Source organism: Alexandromys fortis, unplaced genomic scaffold (assembly GCF_014885135.2).
Source record: "Alexandromys fortis isolate MF-2015 unplaced genomic scaffold, M_Fortis_MF-2015_v1.1 scaffold_18, whole genome shotgun sequence".
NCBI lineage: Eukaryota > Metazoa > Chordata > Mammalia > Rodentia > Cricetidae > Alexandromys > Alexandromys fortis.
The window spans coordinates 13,759,035-13,777,691 of NW_026067897.1; the positions used below are offsets into that span (position 1 = coordinate 13,759,035).

Sequence of the window (18,657 nt, forward strand, 5' to 3'; positions counted from 1 at the left end):
TGTTGCCTACTTTTGAGACCCATTCCTCCTATCAGATTGCCTTATTCAGCCTTAATAGAAGAGATGCCTAGTCTCGCTGCAACTTGATATACCACGGCTGTCTTATATCCATAGGAGGCCTGCCTGTATCTGAAGAGAAACGGTGGGGGAGTGGACATTGTGGAGGGAAGGCGGGGGGAGGGAGGAACTGGGAAGAGGGGAAGTTTTGATTGGGATGTAAAAAACAAAACAAAATTAGATAAATAACAACAACAACAAAAATATTTTTTCTCCAACTCTACGGTCCAGTTTGGTAACTAGTGGAGACTACTGAGAACTAGAGATATGCATGGTACTTCTTTCAAAAATTAAAATCTAGGGCTATTGAGATGGCTTAGCAGATAAGAGGACCTACTGCCTAGACTGACAACCTATGTTTGATCCCTGGAAAGCACATGGTAGAGAAAGAAAATCAAATATCATAATTGCCTTCTTACTTCCATGTACTTACATACATGACAGGTATGTTCATGTATACACACAAATAAATTATTTTTGATTTTTCAAGACAGGGTTTCTCTGTAGCTTTGGAGCCTGTCCTGGAACTAGCTCTTGTAGACCAGGCTGGCCTTGAACTCACAGAGATCCTCCTGCCTCTGCCTCCCGAGTGCTGGGATTAAAGGCTCCACACAGGTAAAATTTAAGAGTCTAATAAAGTTAAAAACCAAACCAGGGCCAGGTGGTGGTGGCGGATGCCTTTGATCCCAGGACTTGGGAGACAGAGACAGTCGGATCTCTGTGAGTTTGAGGTCAGCCTGGTCTACAGAGCAAGTTCCAGCACAGCCAGGGCAGTTATTCAGAGAAACTCTGTCTCGGGGGAAAAAAAACAAAACCAATCAGCCAACCAACCAAACAAACAGACAAACAAAACCCAAAGCAGGATGGATTCTGTATTCAACACAACTTTATTTAGTAGAACTATGACTCACTTTACTGCACCGTACAGGATGCTGTTAGCAGGGCAGAGGAGCATGCGTTTTTCAGTGGCACACAAGTATGTCACCAACCTAGGCAGCATTGATAAAACAGATGATAGCTGTCTCTGCACAGATGGACTATCATAATGCATTACGCAGATAGCATGAGTTTGAGCATTCCGTGTATAATTCATAGCCACAAATCAAGGTGCTTCTCACTGGAATTGTGATTACTCTCTAGGTAAAAATACATGGAAAAATAGCTTACGTTTAGTTAAAGGCAAATTTCTAAGGCAGAATTCAGTGCGGACACAGAAGCTCTTACTGTAAGTGGCACGGGAGGGAAAGGGGACTGAAAGAAGGCCCAGTGCGTGGTCACTGACAAATGTCAGTCGCATTTACAGCAGCAGCAGCAGACACAAAAGCTATCGAGTTCAAGTATTAAAGATAACACAGTAGGCAATGCTGAAGACGATATTCCAGATCTATATATCTCTTTTCAACTTAGTTAAAAAAAATTCACAAAAACCAGCTAAATAAACTAAATATCTAACCAAAATCCTTTTAACAACATTTTAACACGTTTCAAATTCTAAGTGTGTCAGTTATAAAGTAGCTTGGCTCTTGCACATGCACACACGTGCAAAAACTAGAACCATGGGTAGATAAACGTAAAGCCAACTACTATAATTCACTCAAAAACTTTGGGGAAAAAACGACAGCTTGAAAAAAATAGTAAAGCCAACTACTATAATTCACTCAAAAACTTTGGAAAAAAACATGACAGCTTAAAAAATATCCACAAAAACAGAAAACACTACACCATTTTAACAATTCTGCTCAGGGTAAATATGAGCAAATTACATATTTCTCACAGAATATATACATTTATATTATCAAAAATCAAGTGACTGAAAATTTGAAAAATTTCAAGTATTTTTTTGTTTTAAATGATCCGTGTAAGACACTGACCAAGGAAAACTTTGACTGTATTGTCTCAAAGAACACCCAAATTTTCAAGGAGAAGCCAATTCATTGCCTCAGATCTCAAACTTCTGATTTATTAAACATTTTTTTTCTTTTTCATCTGTTAGGGAATGTCAGCTAAGCAGAAAGATTAGTTTCTCTCAAGAAGATGAAATTGTAGCTGAGTTGAAAGACCAGGTAGGTCATCATTTTCAGGCAAGAGATAGCTTCTTCCTCGTTGCTTCATTTCCGGGTCTGATTTGAGCTGTAAGTGTTCTTACTCAGCTTTTGAAAGCAGACATCTGCTCAAGTGTTTCAGTACACTGCACATGCAGGTGACTAGGTTACGGGGAGCCAATGAGGCAGAGCACATGTAACGACATTGTGTTCTTTTTTTTTTTTTAATCAATAGTAGCTGGATGGTGTAAGAGTTTAAGATATTCTGTGCTAGCAAATCAAGCGGAAAATTTCCTTGAATGCCTGCAAATATTACATGCCGAGTGAGATAACGCAGACACACAAAAACACACACTGCGTCATCACTTATGTCAGGGACTAACAAGAGCCAGATGTGTAAAGGAAGTAGAATTGTGAGGACCAGGAGCTTGGGAGAGAAGCAGACAGACAATACGCGTTCGGTGAGTTGAGTGTGGGAGGATGGAAAAGCGCTGGGGATGAAGGTCAACTGCAAACGTACAACACAGATCACTCAACCGGAAACAGCAGGATGGTTCACTTTACGGTATGCCTAGTTTACATCAGAGGCAATTCTAAAGTAAAAAGAATAAAGCAAGTGTACTGACAGGGGCTTTGCCTTATTCTGTGACTCAAAAGAAATTTCTATATAGAAACTCACTATGAGTCGTTCTAAAGAACAAGGACTTTGTTTTAAAATGTGTCACGGAGTTGATGGAAATACTTATCTCTATAAACAAAAATGCTAAATAAAGCTTTAAAAAGCAATTCTATGAGGAGTCATAAACTTAAAGCCTTTAGATGACCTGACCATCTAAAAACAGATTTAGGTATGTGGGTGCTAGGCCAGATTGAATGCCTTTCAGGCTAAATTATTAGTTGTTGATAAACATTATGCAGTGGGGTTTATAGTTTCCTTCCAGTACACGGTGACAGAAAGTTCATGCCGGAGAAGGGACCGTATGTAGATGAAGGTCATGCTGGAAAAGGGATGTATGTCGATGAAGAACTTGTTATAACTCAACCATCCTGACTTTTGAATAGCTAAGGGATTTGAAGAACTCAGAGACATGGGAAAGGCTGAGGAATGGGCACATGATGACATTAGTCGTCAGGAAATGCAAGCTAAAAGCATATGGAAATGCCAGGATGATGAAGAGTTTTTAAAGATTGGGCACAGAATGGAAGAAAACGGAACATTCACATATGACTGGCCAGAATTTAAAATGACGCAGTCCCACTGGAAAGCAATTTGGTAATTTCCTAAGAAGTTAAACAGACATTTACATTTTTAAAGTTTTTACAGAAACTCTACCTGTAGATGTCTACCAAGAAAAACAATCAACATTAATGTCTACACCGACTTTCACCCTATGTTCACAGTGTTGTTCCTAGCAGCCAGCTGCCTAAGGAGAAAGAAGAGAATATGTTCTCACAGGTAGTGGATGAAGTAGCCACATGATAGACTATCAAATCTAACAACAAACAACCAGCAAATAACATTTTAACAGGAGGAAATCACATAGGCTATAACATGCAGAAACCTAAAAATGCGATGTCCATGGGAAACAAAGACCAGTCAATATAAAATGACGAGAAAAGGCCATCCGTAAAGACAGACACTAAATAAAGGCAGCTTAATAGTTACCTGGGGTCCGAGATGAGTGGGAATTATGTATAATTGGATGGATCCAGCAGGTACTCTTATTAGCGTGATGTTCTGAACAATGGGATTATGGTAACGAATGTGCACTTCAGTAGACCTGAAGAAAGCTCACTGGATTGCACATCTTGATTTTAAGCATATGTGTTCCATATTTTAATGAAGTTGTAAAAAAAAAAAAAGTGTTGTTTCTAATCCCCAACTGAGGTTGGAATAAAAACAGCTTCTTGTGAAATTCCCTAGAACACACTGGAAGAGATCTCTTTCTCAAGAGTTGTTTTTATGTATTAATTTTTTTCAATAAAATATATCATTTCTGAAAACTGTTAAGCCCATATAAGTGGTTCTTAAAAGCCAAATTTCTTTGATGTCAGGAATGTGTTTACTTGGTCCATTTGGTAACAGCTATACTGATCAATTTATCACAAAATAATGTCTGATTTTCTTTTCGACTTGGGATAAGGAGGGAGGAGCCACCCACAAGAAACCAAAAACCTTACATGCAGAGGTAGCACTTCAAACCTAAGCACATCCGCAGATATTCCTGAGTCTTGGATCAGCACTGCAGATCCTTCTACCCGAAAAACCAGAGCTCTGGTTTAGTTCTCGCTCTAGGAATTGCCTCAAATTTCAACTTCTATACCACAATCAAGTCCCAAGACCCAAACTAACTCATTCAGAGTCTTGAATTCCTTCCTCTGAAGTTAAGATTCCATCGGCTCATCAATACTCATATAGTCCATTCCATGAAGTCTCACTTCACAAAAAAAAAGTGTCAAGTAGAACTTACTTCTGAGTTCTTTCCCTGACTTTTACTTGTTCTCAATTGAGGGGTCTCCCTTGAGATTTTAGTGTATGTATCTAAATGGCAGAGTAACAAAATACCACAAGGCTGCAGTAGGAAAGCCAGATATAAGAGAAACCTGGCATTTCAACTGGCAACCACACCCGGGACAGCTGAGTAGTCCATGGACATAGGCTAATGTGGTCAGCTCCTATGCATTTTGAAAGACAAACTCTGCTTCCCTTAAAATGCAAAACTCCTTATTTCTAAAGAGTAAAAACTGTGTATGTACATACATGCCCCATCCTACAAACCAACTAAAACATGTCTAAGGACCCAACCTGATTCAATCTACCATCTTGTGACTTTTGCGTACAGAATTCTTAAGCACTGTGATGCAGGAGGCTGTGCTTGATGCAGGGGGAAAATGTCCAACCAAAACAACTGTTTCTGGTTTCTCTCTTCAGACCGTTACTTTCATGGTGGAGCTGGCTCGGGTGCAAGCTCTCTGGATTTCCAATCCACCGAGGCAAAACTCAAAAGATAAGCAGACTGGGGTGATTTGTGCAAATTCGAACATTCCCTGAAAGCAAACTTCGCTGAGCTTCCCTGACTCGTTCTGTCTATCACATTCGAGGGACCCTACATCAAACACTCCACATTCTCACCAATCTAGAAGTATACCACCCTGTGAGAGAGTAAGCGTCTACCAGATATGATGAGTCCAATGAACCAAACATGTTCAAGTTATTTTCTGCAGTATCAGAATATCAGATAAAAAGAAAACTTAGCCATCATTAATACCATTTCTTTACTCTACTGGTAAAGAAATGAAGACTTGGAAGGTCCGAGTGACTTCTTTAGGCGACACAGTGGCTGGTTGTCAAACTGGGATAGAGCCTAGGTTGTTAAGAGTTCAGCCAGTTCTTTTCCATTCTACTGTATGACCGTGGAAGGAAGCCAAGGCTAGACATCCGTGAAGAAAAGAGTCTTTCGAAGTTTGCCTTGCCAGAATTAGTTCAGTTCACATGCTTTCTTCAGGTCAATATAATTTTATCAGCTCTAATCAAAACTGGCCACCCTCAAGAAGAGGGACCAAAGGGGAAGAAGGCTACTCCTAGTTGTGAACCGACCCACTGAAGCTGAAGCTTCTAATCAATGCTGTGGGCAGCTTACAGGTCAAGTTTTTAAATAAGATCACAACCGGAACTAGCCTCCCCCCCACCCCCCACATACTACATTCCCAGAATTACTCAGTACAGCAATGTTTAAGACTGGCTGCCCGAGTTTTACATTTCTTACCACATTTTTTACATTCATGTTTTGTATGTGTTTTCAGATGTTCAACGAGGATTGTGCTCCGAGTAAAGGCGGAGCCACAGAAATCACATTTGTAGGGCTTTTCTCCGGTATGACTTCGGAGATGTAAATTAAGAGACGAGCTCTGTCTGAACGTCTTCCCACACTCTTTACATTTGTATGGCTTTTCCCCGGTGTGACATCTCAAATGACGGCTAAGGCGGGAGTGAGTAGGGAAGGCCTTATCGCAGTGGGTACATTTGTAGGGTTTTTCTCCTGCATGAAGCCTTTGATGATAGAGGATAGTACTAAAAAGGCTAAAGGATGCGCCGCAATCCTTGCACACATATGGTTTCTCGCCAGTGTGGATTCTCTGATGTCGAGTAAGGCAAGAATTCTGTCTGAAGGCTTTTCCACACTCCTTACACTTGTAGGGCTTCTCTCCGGTGTGGATCCTCTGATGTTTTGAAAGAGAGGAGCTAAGCGTGAAGGATTTCCCACACTCCTTACACGTGTATGGTTTCTCTCCGGTGTGGATTCTCTGGTGTTGAAAAAATGACGAGTTGTCATTGAAGGATCTCCCACAGTGTTTACATTGATAGGGCTTTTCTCCCGTGTGGATCCTTTGATGAGTCTCGAGAACTGGTAAGCCAACAAAGTATTTTCCACATTCATCACACTTGTACCGCTTTCCTTTCTCGTCGAGTTTTTTATGGGATTTAGATGGCCGAGGTTTGTGAGCTTCTCTACATTCAGTGCACATGGAGCGTTGTGAACTATTGCCAAGGGCTTTCCCACATTTCCTGCACTTACTGGGCTCTTCAGTTGCAGGCCCTTTGTCTTTATTTGACGTTTCCCCTTGAAATAAATTCTTCTGGCATTTTTCACATTGTGAGCTTTTACTATGATACCATGAGTTTTGAGTAAAGGCTACGCCACACTTACTACACTTGTGGGTCTTACTCAACGAGCCAATTCTCGGCTGTCTCTTATGTTTGGTAAGAGATGAAGAGAAAACCAAGCCTTTCTCGCTTCTGCTGCATTTCCGTGACTTCTCTGTACCGTGTTCTTTGCGGGTCACAAGATCTGAGTGAAAGGTGAAGGACTTCTTGCCTTCCTTGGACCCATGAGACTTCTTTGTTAAGTAGGTTCCTCGATGTTTAGCTGCGTCTGAAGTTTGTTTAAAATTCTTTCCAGAGGGGGTCTTTTTTGAGTCAGAATCTTTACTCTGATGGCTACTCTGCTTGCTATGATCTTTTTTGGACTTGCCATATCGTTTCTGGAATTCTGCCTTCAAGCCATAACCATTATCACTAAAGCAGTAGTCTATTGTCTTCTCTAAAGTGAGGTCTTCCAGAAAAGCATCCAATTCACGTCTAGACTCACCCTCTAAAAGAGATAACAAAGCAAGTATTTCCATTTGCAATAAAGGAAGCTGCTATATTTGGGGCTGACTTACGAACACAGTAATACTTTTAAGAGACGAGATAAACACCAAACAGCTTATAGTAAAAAAGAGATATGGCTTAGATTGCTATCAATTACATACAGCTTTATAAAATAGGCAAGAGATAAGCGATACAGGAGAGCAAGATGAACACAGAGGCCAGGGAAAACACTGTGGGAAAAGAAAAGCTTGTGCTTCATGTGAGGAAGGTGGCAGGTTTTCACTCTTTCCAATTTCTGTACCACGGTCGAGTCTATTTCTACTTATTCTCCATACCCAAACTTTATCTTCACATCCTTCTCAAATGTCCGGCTCCACAATAAGGACCTCACTTGCATGGTTTCACTGTCTCGTCACAACAACCTGATGAAGTACATTGTGTACTGTACTTTATGGACATTCGCAGTGGGGCACACAGTGTCAGAGTTTGTCCAGAGTCACATGCATCGTAACAGTAGAAGCTAGATTTTAAATTCTTTTTATTTTTATTTTGTACGAGTGTTCTGCCTGCATGTATGTCTGTGCACTACACATAAACATGCATGCTGTGTTTGTGAAGGCCAGAAAACTGAGCTACAGGTCAAACAATCTGTAATTAATAGAAGCTTTTGTGTGATTATTTGGGACTGGGTAGTTGGGACAGAAAAACTCTGCCTTCATTTACAAGGCTGATTAAAATAAATTCTTCAGAAAATTCAAATTTTTTAAAACTAAAGGTACTAATATATGTAATGGCATCTTTATATTCAACATATTAGATAGTTATTTTTAAATTTTAGGAAGATACAGAGAAAGATAAAGGAAAAACCTAATCCCTTGAAGAGTAACTTAATAAAAACTAATATATATTAACATTAATGTTTCTAGATGTTAAAAATCCATAAATATTTAAGCTGTACATTTAGACATATGAGCATTTTACTCACAAAAAAATGGAGTTATTATGTACATGTTGACTGCTTGAATTCCCACTTACCTTCGAGATTAGGTTTAAATACTAATTAAGTTATTGTTCCCTTATACAGATGCTCCTTGATTTACAATCGAATTATGTCTTAGTAAAGCCATGGTAAGCTGAAAACACCGTACGTAAAAATGTATTCAACACACCCAACATGCTCTGGGGCTTTTAAGCATGAGGTTACATGATCACGACTGTGCTGAGCGTTGCTGCTCAGCCTTGCAAAAGAGTGATCAGATCACACACTGTGAGTCAAGTCTAATTCCTAGTGGATATGCCTCATTCTGCATCATTAAAGTAAAAAATAAATCCTAACACGCACATTGTGAGTCTGGTCTATTATCCCAGAAACTCCCACAGTTCTTTCTATATGCCATTCTTATGGCCTACACTATGTGACTAACACCCTTGTTTGGCTAATTGGTCTTTTAAGTGCCCATAATAAGGTACTTCTCAGATCTGCTGTGGGGAGACTGCCTGCTGCCCCGTCACACACCTCTCACTGTCAATGATGAAGCACACAGCCACTCCAGGACCATTCTGTGAGGTGCAGAACACTCTCATGCTATTGTTGCCCAGGGCCTCCTCTTTGGCCTTGCCTAAATTTGCAAACCATCTTCAGCTTCAAATCCTTTCTCCCCACCTCCTTCTGTTGTCCTCACTCAGAGGTTACACCTGCACTGTGCTCTCACGGCAATCCAAATTCCTTCTCCATTTTTCTTCACTTGATTTCTCTCAACACATCTCCACGTTGGGAGGACCCAAACCAACAGTGTCCCCGGCTCAAATGAGCATTCCAGGAAGATGAAGGCTCTCTTCTAATCAGTCAGCTTGGTATTCTAGCCTGAGATTCACCCAGCATTTCAAAGGTTTTTTTGGTTTTCATTTCCTTCTTACCTTTTACGAACTCACCTGGTCTGGGGTCTTTTGAGATTTCTTTTTCCAGTACCCTTGGCAACTTAACCCACTTCAGCTGGGAAATCAAATCAAAGTTGGAAACCGGAGAGCCTGCTCAGAGAAAAGGCCAGAAAATTATTGCTTATGCATAGAACAAAGATGACCCAGTGTTGCACAGATTCTAATTGTTATTAATAATAAAAACCCAGAGGCAGATATAGGGGTTAGTGCTGAAGATCAGAGAAGCAGAGGGGCCGGCCACTAGAGAGTTCTTACCTCTACCAATACTCGGTCGGAATGGGCGATCCTATCTTCAGACTGCATCTCCAGACTGCATTTGCCTCCACCAAACCTCAGACTCAGTGCTCCTCAGACCTGTCCCCCCTTGTATTCCTCTCTCTGCCCAGTCATAGCACTCCTGTCTGCACCTCCCTAGTGCTGGGATCACCTTTGTGTGGGCTCTGCTTCTCTTTTAGACAGATTCAATCTTGTGTAGCCCAGGGTGGCCTTGAACTCACAGAGATCCCTCTGCCTCTGTTTCCTGAGGCCTAGGATTAAAGGGTGTGCCACCACTGCCTAACCTCTAGTGGCTTAGCTCTGCACTCTGATCTTCAAGCAAGCTTTATTTGTTAAAACATAAACAAAGTGTAACTACAACCCAGCATTCATATTTAATCTGTTTCTCTAAGGAAGATAAAGATGCCATCAAACACATCAAATACAGAGGAGGAATCCAACGAGGAAGGAGGGGAAAGCATAACACTAAGGACAACAAAATGATGTTGCAACATTTCCAATGCAATGAAGCAACAACTTATTTTAGGAGGAAATATCACATAAAGTACACTTTCAGGCTCCTTTTTTAGGAATAGTCATGCCAAGTCCTGGATGCCCAGCAGATCCAATTAAAACAGTCATGTGGCATTTATCTTTCAGATAGGTTAACAGGGGCTGAAGAAGCTACTCTCTTAGAAGCTAGATTGCAAAGAGAAGATGTCTTACCCAAAAATTCTAGGTTCCTTAAGTTTTCCAGCAGCATTTCCTTATACAGCTCCCTCTGAGACGGCTCCAGCATCTTCCACTCCCCTCTGGTAAAGTTCACAGACACATCCTCAAACGTTATCGCTTCCTAGAAGATCGAACACAGCAACTTTGCATTGTATTAGTTCCCAACAGACCTTAAGGATTCAGAGAAGTGGTTAGGATATCAGCGGTCTGAATGCATCCACGTTGTCTCTGTGTGTATGTGTTTTGCTGAGTTCGGGAACCGAACTCAGGGCCTGGTGCATGCTAGGTACGTGCTCTGTCACTGAGCTACATCCTCAACCTTTTTTACTTTGTATTTTGAGATAGTTTCTCACTAAGTTACTTAAATTCTGAACTAGAGTTCCTCCTGCCTCGGCTTCCAGAATAGCTGGAATTATAGGCCCAATGCCCAACCAGGCCTGGTAAATTTTTAATTTTTTTCCAAAGCATTTATTCTTTTTATGAACATGCATGTTCTGCCTATATGTATGTATGCTGCGTGTATGACTTGTGCTTCTAGAGGTCAGGAGAGGGTGCTGAATCTCTGAAATTGGAATGGAAGACAGATGTTGCCCGGGGGTGCTGGGAACTGAATTGGGATCCTTTGTAAATACAGTCAGCTAAGCAATCCCTTCAAGCCAGGCTTGGAAATTTTTTTTTAAAGCTTCAAAGCAAGGTTCAGAGTTCATACAACCATTATAAGAAACACTGAACAAGGGTACTGTACAGTCCTGACCGTTCCCATGTGAGAATCTAGCATTGAATATTGACAGTGAAAGACTTCTCTAAACTGTTAACTTTGATCAAGTTAACCCTAAAACATTCATTTCTAAGAGCAAAAGGAAAATCATACCCTAGGCTCTGAACTGCCATCCCCCGTCCTCAAAACTGTAGACTATAAGCTAAGTACAGGTAATAGTTAAATACTCAACAGCAGCTGTTACAGGCTTCAGTCACGCGAAGCAGTGATGCTTGCTATTACTCAGAGCCTGCCCTGGCCTCAAACTCAACAGGACCCACCTGCTTCGGCACCTCTAGGACTGGATTACAGGTGTGCGCCGGCAAACCAGCCTGAAGCAATATTTCAAAATATATAATCAAAAAGAATGTGGTTTGGTGATATACTCATGCCTACAAGTATGTCACATTCACAAACAAGGATACTAACTCGTGAAAAATCACTTTTTTTTCTTTCTTTCTTTTTTTCCTTTCAGACTTGCTTGGAAACCACACTGGCTTCAAAGCAGCCATCCTGACCTAGTGCTCTGAGTTCTGGGATACAGCCGCATCCCACCCATCTTCTACGCGATAGATGCATAGCATCCTCTGTGGGAGGGGAGCAGACAACAGGCTCTCTTTGTACTTGGATTATCAGCTTAGCAGCTTGCCAATGTCCTATCCTGTAACAAATACCAAGGCCCTGTGACTTCAAACAACAGAAACACATTCTCTCTTAGTTCCAGAGGCCAGAAATAGAAGATCAAGGAGCTGCATTCTCTTGAGCCTCTGGGGGGAGAGTCCATTTGCCTCTTCCAGCGTCCCGTGGCTGCTAGCATTCCTTGACCTTCCCTGGCTTGTGGCCCAGTCACTCCAAATTGCCTTCTTCTCTCTATAATCAACTCTGTGTTCACATCTTCTCTGCTTCTCTAATAAGTGCATTTGTGACAGCTGTTAGGACCTACCCATATGATCCGGGATCAACTCTCCATCTTTCTGTTTCTATATTATTTTATGTATTATTATGACTACTACTTCCACATTTCACAACAGGGTTTCCCTGGCTGCCTTGAACTCAGAGATCTTCCTGTCTCTGCCTCCTGAGTGCTAGTCTGATTAAAGGTGTGCACTGCCCCTTCCCAGCCATCTTTCCAATTTTAGTAGCACCCATTCTTCATCTTAAAACCTGTATCTTAATGACACTTGCAATGACTGATTTGTCTTCAAGCAAATATTCATAAGTTCCAGGCACCAGGAAGCAAACCTACTCCTGAGCTCATTACTGCTCTACTGTAGAACTATTACTTGTTACTATAATTTTTTTCCTAACTTGTAATTACTAGTACTGGAAACTTACTGATCCATAACCAGTTGCTTTTCCCAGCTACCGCATGAGTTCTAGTCTTAATCGGTTGACTTCAAGGCTTTGCAAATGGACAGTAACATTGTCTGTTGTAAAATGTCTTTGTCTCTCACACTTTAGCACTGACTTCACTTGGTTGACTGCAGTGTTCAGGAAATACCAATCCTTTTGCTCACGGTGTTTTGCTTTTATTTCTATTTTTTAAATCTCCTGATCTACCCAGGTGAAGATGTTCTTTATTATGTTAGGGAAATAAAATTCTGTTTCTACCTGACTCCTTTTGCCAAGAGTTAACATTTGAGTTTTAGTAAATGCTTTCCCCCTCCCCCACAAAATAATTTTGGGATGATGGTGGCACATAAGCATACTACAGAATGTCTGTGGGGATCAGAGAATAACCTGCTGGAGCTGGTTCTCTCCTTCTACCATACAGACACTGGGACAGAATTTAGGTCATCAGTCTCGGCTACAGGAGCCTTCACACACCCAGCCATCTCACTGGCCTTAAATAATTTTGTCTAGCATCAAAACTATAAACAGCAAGTAAACAGTGACCTACAAGTTCTTTTGGTTGATTCTGTACCATTATGTCCCTTAGTAATAGCTCAGTTTCCACTGAAGAATGAAAATCAGTGAAAGAAAACTTACACGTGACTCCACATTCGGAGGAACAGCCACCATCTCCTCTTCTCCCAAATCCTCCACTTTGCACACGGCAGAATCTTGAGTGCTAAGATCTGGGGAAGGGAAAAGTCAATCTGGTCTTTCAGCTCCATTCTTTGTTCCCAATCTGAACTCACCACAACCCCGTAGCTTGGGTTGGACTGATTTGCTAACATGGCTCACAGGAAGAGTTTATTTGCTTTTTTTTTTTTTTTTTTTTTAACAAAGGTTATTAGAAAGAACACAAATGAACAACCAGACGAAAAAGCTGCATAGGGCAAAGCCTATCGAAAAACATCCAGAGCTCCTAAACTTAGTCCCAGCCTGGATACACCCAGATAGAAACTCCCTGCACGCCTTCTTCAGGTATCGCACCCTCCAGGAATCCCCATATGTCCAGATTTCTGTAAGACAGTATCATCACAGAGACATGACTAACGCCATCACTGGTGAACATCTCAGCTCTCTGGAGGTGGGGGCTGTGAGCTCCATCCCTTTACAGCTGCCCTGGAAATCGGCCTCCATGTGTGGTCACTTCTGAACACTGCAAGTATCGTCTCATTAAGTTCAGGTATGGCTACAAGGGGTCTATGGTAAATGGCAAGGTGACTGCCTTTGACCTTGACATCTATCGAAGGCTCTGGACCAGGCTTAAGGAACCAAGGAGGAAAGGACAAATATTTTAATAAGAAGGCATTTAATGCTCTAGGCACTTGGGAAATGACAGGGTTATAGGGGCTGCAGGCCAAGGAGGAGATGAAAACTCAAATATTTATTTCATAATATCACAGTGTTTTCATGGCCCCCTGGAGGAGAGTTCAGAAATCAATTTTTCCTTCTGTTTAAAACACAGAACTACCAGAGATAGATTTTTTATATAAAAATAGGCTTTCCCCCACTATTTCATCACAAAAACCGAGTTCCTTCCTTCCACAAGCCCTTAGCTGTAAAACACTTTGTGTAATAATTTGAAATATTTCTAATGTATAAGGTGGATCAAGGTAAACCAGCCTTGCTCAAACGTTGCTTACAGCCGTTTATTGAACTTACATTTCTTACTTACAGCTTAGCTTATTGAACAAAGGCACTAATCTAGTTAAAAAGACCAACTGTGCCTCTGGGATTTCCAGCTGATTCCTAAGGATCATAGTTAAGAAGCAAGAGAACTCCATTGAAGGGGAAAGAGCAGAGGGTGGGGTTCTGGGTGAGCTCACTGAGATCTTAGGGGTGGGACACTGGGTCAAGACCCCATGAGGAGCCTGAAGTGACAAAACACACTGAGCATCCCTAGATGATGACTCACGTCCAAATAGGAGAAAGACTTTCTCCCGATCATACTCTACCACCTTATAACAAGAACTATAGGTGGTTTTATTGACCAGACAGTTGGGGGAAGATTAAGAATTATATAAAACCATATAAAAGGATCAGTTTAAGAAAATTCTTCTTCCTTGCAAATGGCTGCTAGCAATAGGTTTCACTGCAGGAGACTCCACACAGAGGTCAGGATTTTGGAGAAGCAGTGAGGAACAGAATGGATTCTACCACGAGCTCTAACTAGCTAGGAGGAAGGACTATTTGCTGCCACCAATTTAATTTGGGGTCACACAGGTAACTGGGATGCCTAAATGTGGGCTGCCTGACTCCTCTCTGATTTATCACCGCAGCATGCTAAGCTACTTTTTCAGCCTTAGAGCCTCTAAAAACTCGAACGCAGACCTGATTGCCAGTCATCTGTAAAATAGAATGTCTCCCCTTAATCAGTGGTTTTCAATCTTCCGAACGCGTGACCCCTTAATACAGTTCATGTTGTGATGACCCCTAACCATACAATTATTTCTGTTGCTGCTTCAGAACTGTAACGTTGCTACTGCTATGAATCATAAAGTAAATATCCGATATGCAACCCCTATGGAAGAGTCGTAACCCACAAAGGGGTCTCGACCCACAGGCTGAGAACCACTGCCTTAAACGCTTCCTCATCTTTGAATATATAATTTTAACTCTTCATTTTCAATCTTAATAGTCTTGCTTCCTTTGAGAGGTTTAGCCCAAACGTTAGGGGATTCCTCTTGTCCCACCACCCCACCCACTTCTACTCGCAACTCTCACCTTCCCTTTCTTCAAGTGTTTGGTTCAAATCTTCTACCAGGGTCACCACCTCCACACTATTCTTGGGATGCTGAGAATTCACCCAAATCCTCATCTCTCCAGGCAAAACCCTCAGGAACTGCTCAAACACGAGCCGCTCTAAGATCTGCTCTTTGGTGTGAACGTCTGGTCTCAGCCACTGCTTGCAGAGGTCCCAGAGCTGGTTCAGGGTTTTTCTGGGCCCTTCTTCTTGTGAGTAACAAAACCACCTGAACTTCTGCCTGAAAGAATCTAGGTCATCAGCATATCCTCTTAAGAGCCTTTCTTGGGCCCTAGAAGTAGCCATTCCAGGGACCCTGCTTTGTTCAAGTGAAGCCAGGGCTGTCAGCATGTCTGAGGGCACTGAAGCCTGCATTGTGTCACCAGTGGGAATCCAGTCCCGTGTAGACTATCTGAATATGTATGATCTGCCAACAGGTACTATCTACGCACAGCAAACTACCAATGCCTCCGGGAATCCAATTTAGAGTCTTGAAGGAACTGTCAAGAAGAAACAGAAGACATTAAATGAATAAACAGATTGTTAATTCCGAAAACATTGACTTTTATCATCAATGCATGCACCCCTCCCCCATACCTAGTCACTTAGAGACATAAGAGTCTCTAAGTGTCCAACCAACCAGTCTATTAACAGGAGAAATTTTTTTTTTTTAAGATTTATTTTGTTAACAACATTCTTCTCCCTGCATGTATGCCTGCTCGCCGGGAGAGGGCATCAGATCTCACTACAGATGGTTGCGAGACATCATGTGGTTGCTGGGAATTGAACTCAGGATGTCTGGAAGGGCAGCAAGTGCTCTCAACCTCTGACCCAACTCTCTAGTCCCAGAGAAGGAGAATCTTTACAGACTAAAAACTGAAGGGTTTAATAAAGACAATTAAACATCCTCTGCAAGCAGACAGGTACTTCAAACCTGATACAAACAAAATGAATGGAAGAGATTGAGTCACAAACACAGGTTAAATACAGGTCCTGCCTTTTCAACAAACACTAATTTCCTAGCAGCTGCTCAACTCAGAATTCGTATATGACTATCAAATTTCCTCCCCCATGTTACTTTCCACATAATAAATAACCAAGCTCAGACCCTCTCCATCTTAACATTTATTTTTAGATATACTTATTTTTATATGTATGAGTGCTTTTCCTGCCTGCATGTATGTGTACCACACATGTGTCTGGTGCTCATGGAGGTCAAAAGCAAGCCTTGGATCCCCTAGAGTTGGAGTTACAAAAGGTTGTGAGCTGCCACATGGCTGCTGGGAACAGAACCTGGGTCCTCTGAAGAGCGACAAATGCTCTTGGCCTGGGGCCCACTCTCCTACGTATATTTGTCTTCAGTCATGTCTCACACTGCAGCCAGAGGATTTCCCTGATACTCAGAAACTGACCCTGTGCTTTTCCTGCTTGGAAGCCCTCATGGGTTCACTAAGACCAAGCTCAATGCAGAAGGTACACAGAACCATCTAGAGATTTGCCTAGATACTTTACAGACCAACCCAACTTGCAGCTACACAGAAATACTCCATACCAACACTCTTCCTTAACACCAGAGCTTCCCACCCCCTCTTCCCTTGGAATGCCGCCTTCTCCGTCTGACTAATCCTTTACTCATTCTTCAAAACATGACTCTTGGGATTCAGGGCTGAACATCAGTTTCTGTTTCGCAGAGGAACCAGGTTCAATTCTATTCCTGGCAGCTACATAGCAGCCCACAACCATCTGTAACTCCAGCGTCAGGGGATCCCACACCCTCTTCTGACACACACGCTGGGCATTCATACATGCAGGCAAAAGAGCCACAAACACACCATAAAACTAGGGGCTGGAGATATTGCTCAGTGGTAGGATACTTGCCTAGCATGTGGAGGTCCTGGTTTCAATCCTCAGGAAAACAGACACACACACACACACACACACACACACACACACACACACACACACACGACCCCCATCACCAAAAGGGGGGGAATTCCACAAGAAACATATAAAAAACAAAACCTCTGATTCTTCTCAGTTGACCCACAACCACCATCCCCAACCCCTACCTCCAACACTCCACCTCTACTCCTCCATCCCCCCCACCCCACCATCTTGTGACGCTTCCCTTTGATTCCCAAATGGTCTTTGCACACAGCCTGGCCTGTGCTGCATGCATGCGTGCATTTATTCATTCATTCCTTAAAAGACAGTGCATTTACAGATATGGGAATAGACACCGTGAGGGCAGGAGTGAACAGATCACTTACATCAAGGAAAGATGGCCTGAGATGTACCACTATTTGGTAAGATTACGAGCCTCTTATTGCAATTAGCATAGCGTTAACTAACTATCCATCTCAGGACCCGCCACACAGTGATGTCATTTACTTCTTTGCTAACCATCAGGCGCCCACCATGTTACCTGACGTCCCTTTGGACACCTGGGTCTCCGCAGTGACTGAGACATGCGCAGCTGCTTCACTAGAAGCTCCGTGAAAATGTGACGCAGGTTAAGATTCTCAATTCAAGAGAGAAAAGCGGCGGCAATTTGCCCCACAGGTGTCAGGTGGCAAAGCCTGGAGACGCTCTGGTTTATTAAGACCCAGGAGGAAGGATGATCCGGGGTTTCTTAAGGGATACAGCCAGAGACGCTGCTAAACATCTAGCAAAAGGATCACACACAAACACACGCACGCGCGAGGAAACAAACCAAGGAATTATCCAGTTCAAAATACCAACGGTAACGAAGTTTTCAAACCCTGAGCAAGGGAGGAATGAATGGAAGGATGGGATGGCGCGATGCTGCAGAAGAGCACGCCTCCGCAGCGGTAGCTGCAGCGCAGCGCCAGGTCCGTGGGATGCTCTGGGTCCTAACCCGCCCAAGATGTGCGCGCTCGGAGCCCGCAACTCGCGCAGCTTCAAAAACCAACGGCGGAAACCGATACCTGTACCAGCACCCGCAGCCAGATGCACAGCAACAAGCTTTCAGAACCTTGTCCGCAGCAGCTGCGCACGCAAGCCCGCGGGAGCCACTGCGCCTGCGCAGAAGCTATGAACTACGAATCCCGGGGTCCGCTGGCCTTGATTTCAGAAACTCCTGTGCGTTCCATAGGCTCTTATCTGGCCTGTTGCGCATGGTTACTGAGAAGCGGCTGGGGGGTTGGCTGCTAAATTATTGCTGCGCCAGAGGCTTAGAGGCCTAGAACCCGCTTAGATTTTTAGATCACGGCCCAGTATCACGGCAACCTTAAATCTTCCTCAGCTTCTCCCATCACCACCTTTCACTAAAATCCAAAGTGAAAAAATCCACCGAGGAAGCTTTAGCAAGGCATTCAATGCAAGCTGTAAGTAACGCTGCAAATAAATTCCACAAATGCAGTCTTCTGACTTCCACACCTGCCACCATGATCCCAGGCAAAGCACCAAGCATGCTTTGCCCGCACTGTTGCAATAGCATCTTGGTTTTTCCCTTCATCCCCTCCACCATGGTTAGACAAATTATGTCCCTCCTTAGGAAGAACTGCTCAAAACTCTGGTTACTTTTTCTCAGACTGTGATAAAATACCTTGACAAAAGCAGCTAAGGA

At 42.6% G+C, this 18,657-nt stretch overlaps 1 protein-coding gene across 2 annotated transcripts; it reads right to left on the reverse strand.

The window, feature by feature from the left end:
- Window positions 1-925: 925 nt before the first annotated feature.
- On the reverse strand, window positions 926-18,148 carry Znf483 (zinc finger protein 483). Of its 2 annotated transcripts, XM_050164666.1 has the most exons (6): window positions 18,017-18,148; window positions 15,050-15,568; window positions 12,923-13,011; window positions 10,171-10,297; window positions 9,184-9,279; window positions 926-7,252 (listed from the first exon to the last, which is right to left on the reverse strand). In XM_050164666.1, the coding sequence occupies exons 2-6, from the start codon at window positions 15,441-15,443 to the stop codon at window positions 5,814-5,816; spliced, it is 2,145 nt and encodes a 714-aa protein (XP_050020623.1). In that variant the 5' UTR covers window positions 15,444-15,568; window positions 18,017-18,148; the 3' UTR covers window positions 926-5,813. The 2 variants fall into 2 exon arrangements, with proteins under 2 accessions (XP_050020623.1, XP_050020613.1); XM_050164656.1 differs by lacking the exon at window positions 18,017-18,148 and having other exon boundaries at window positions 15,050-17,089.
- Window positions 18,149-18,657: the final 509 nt, after the last annotated feature.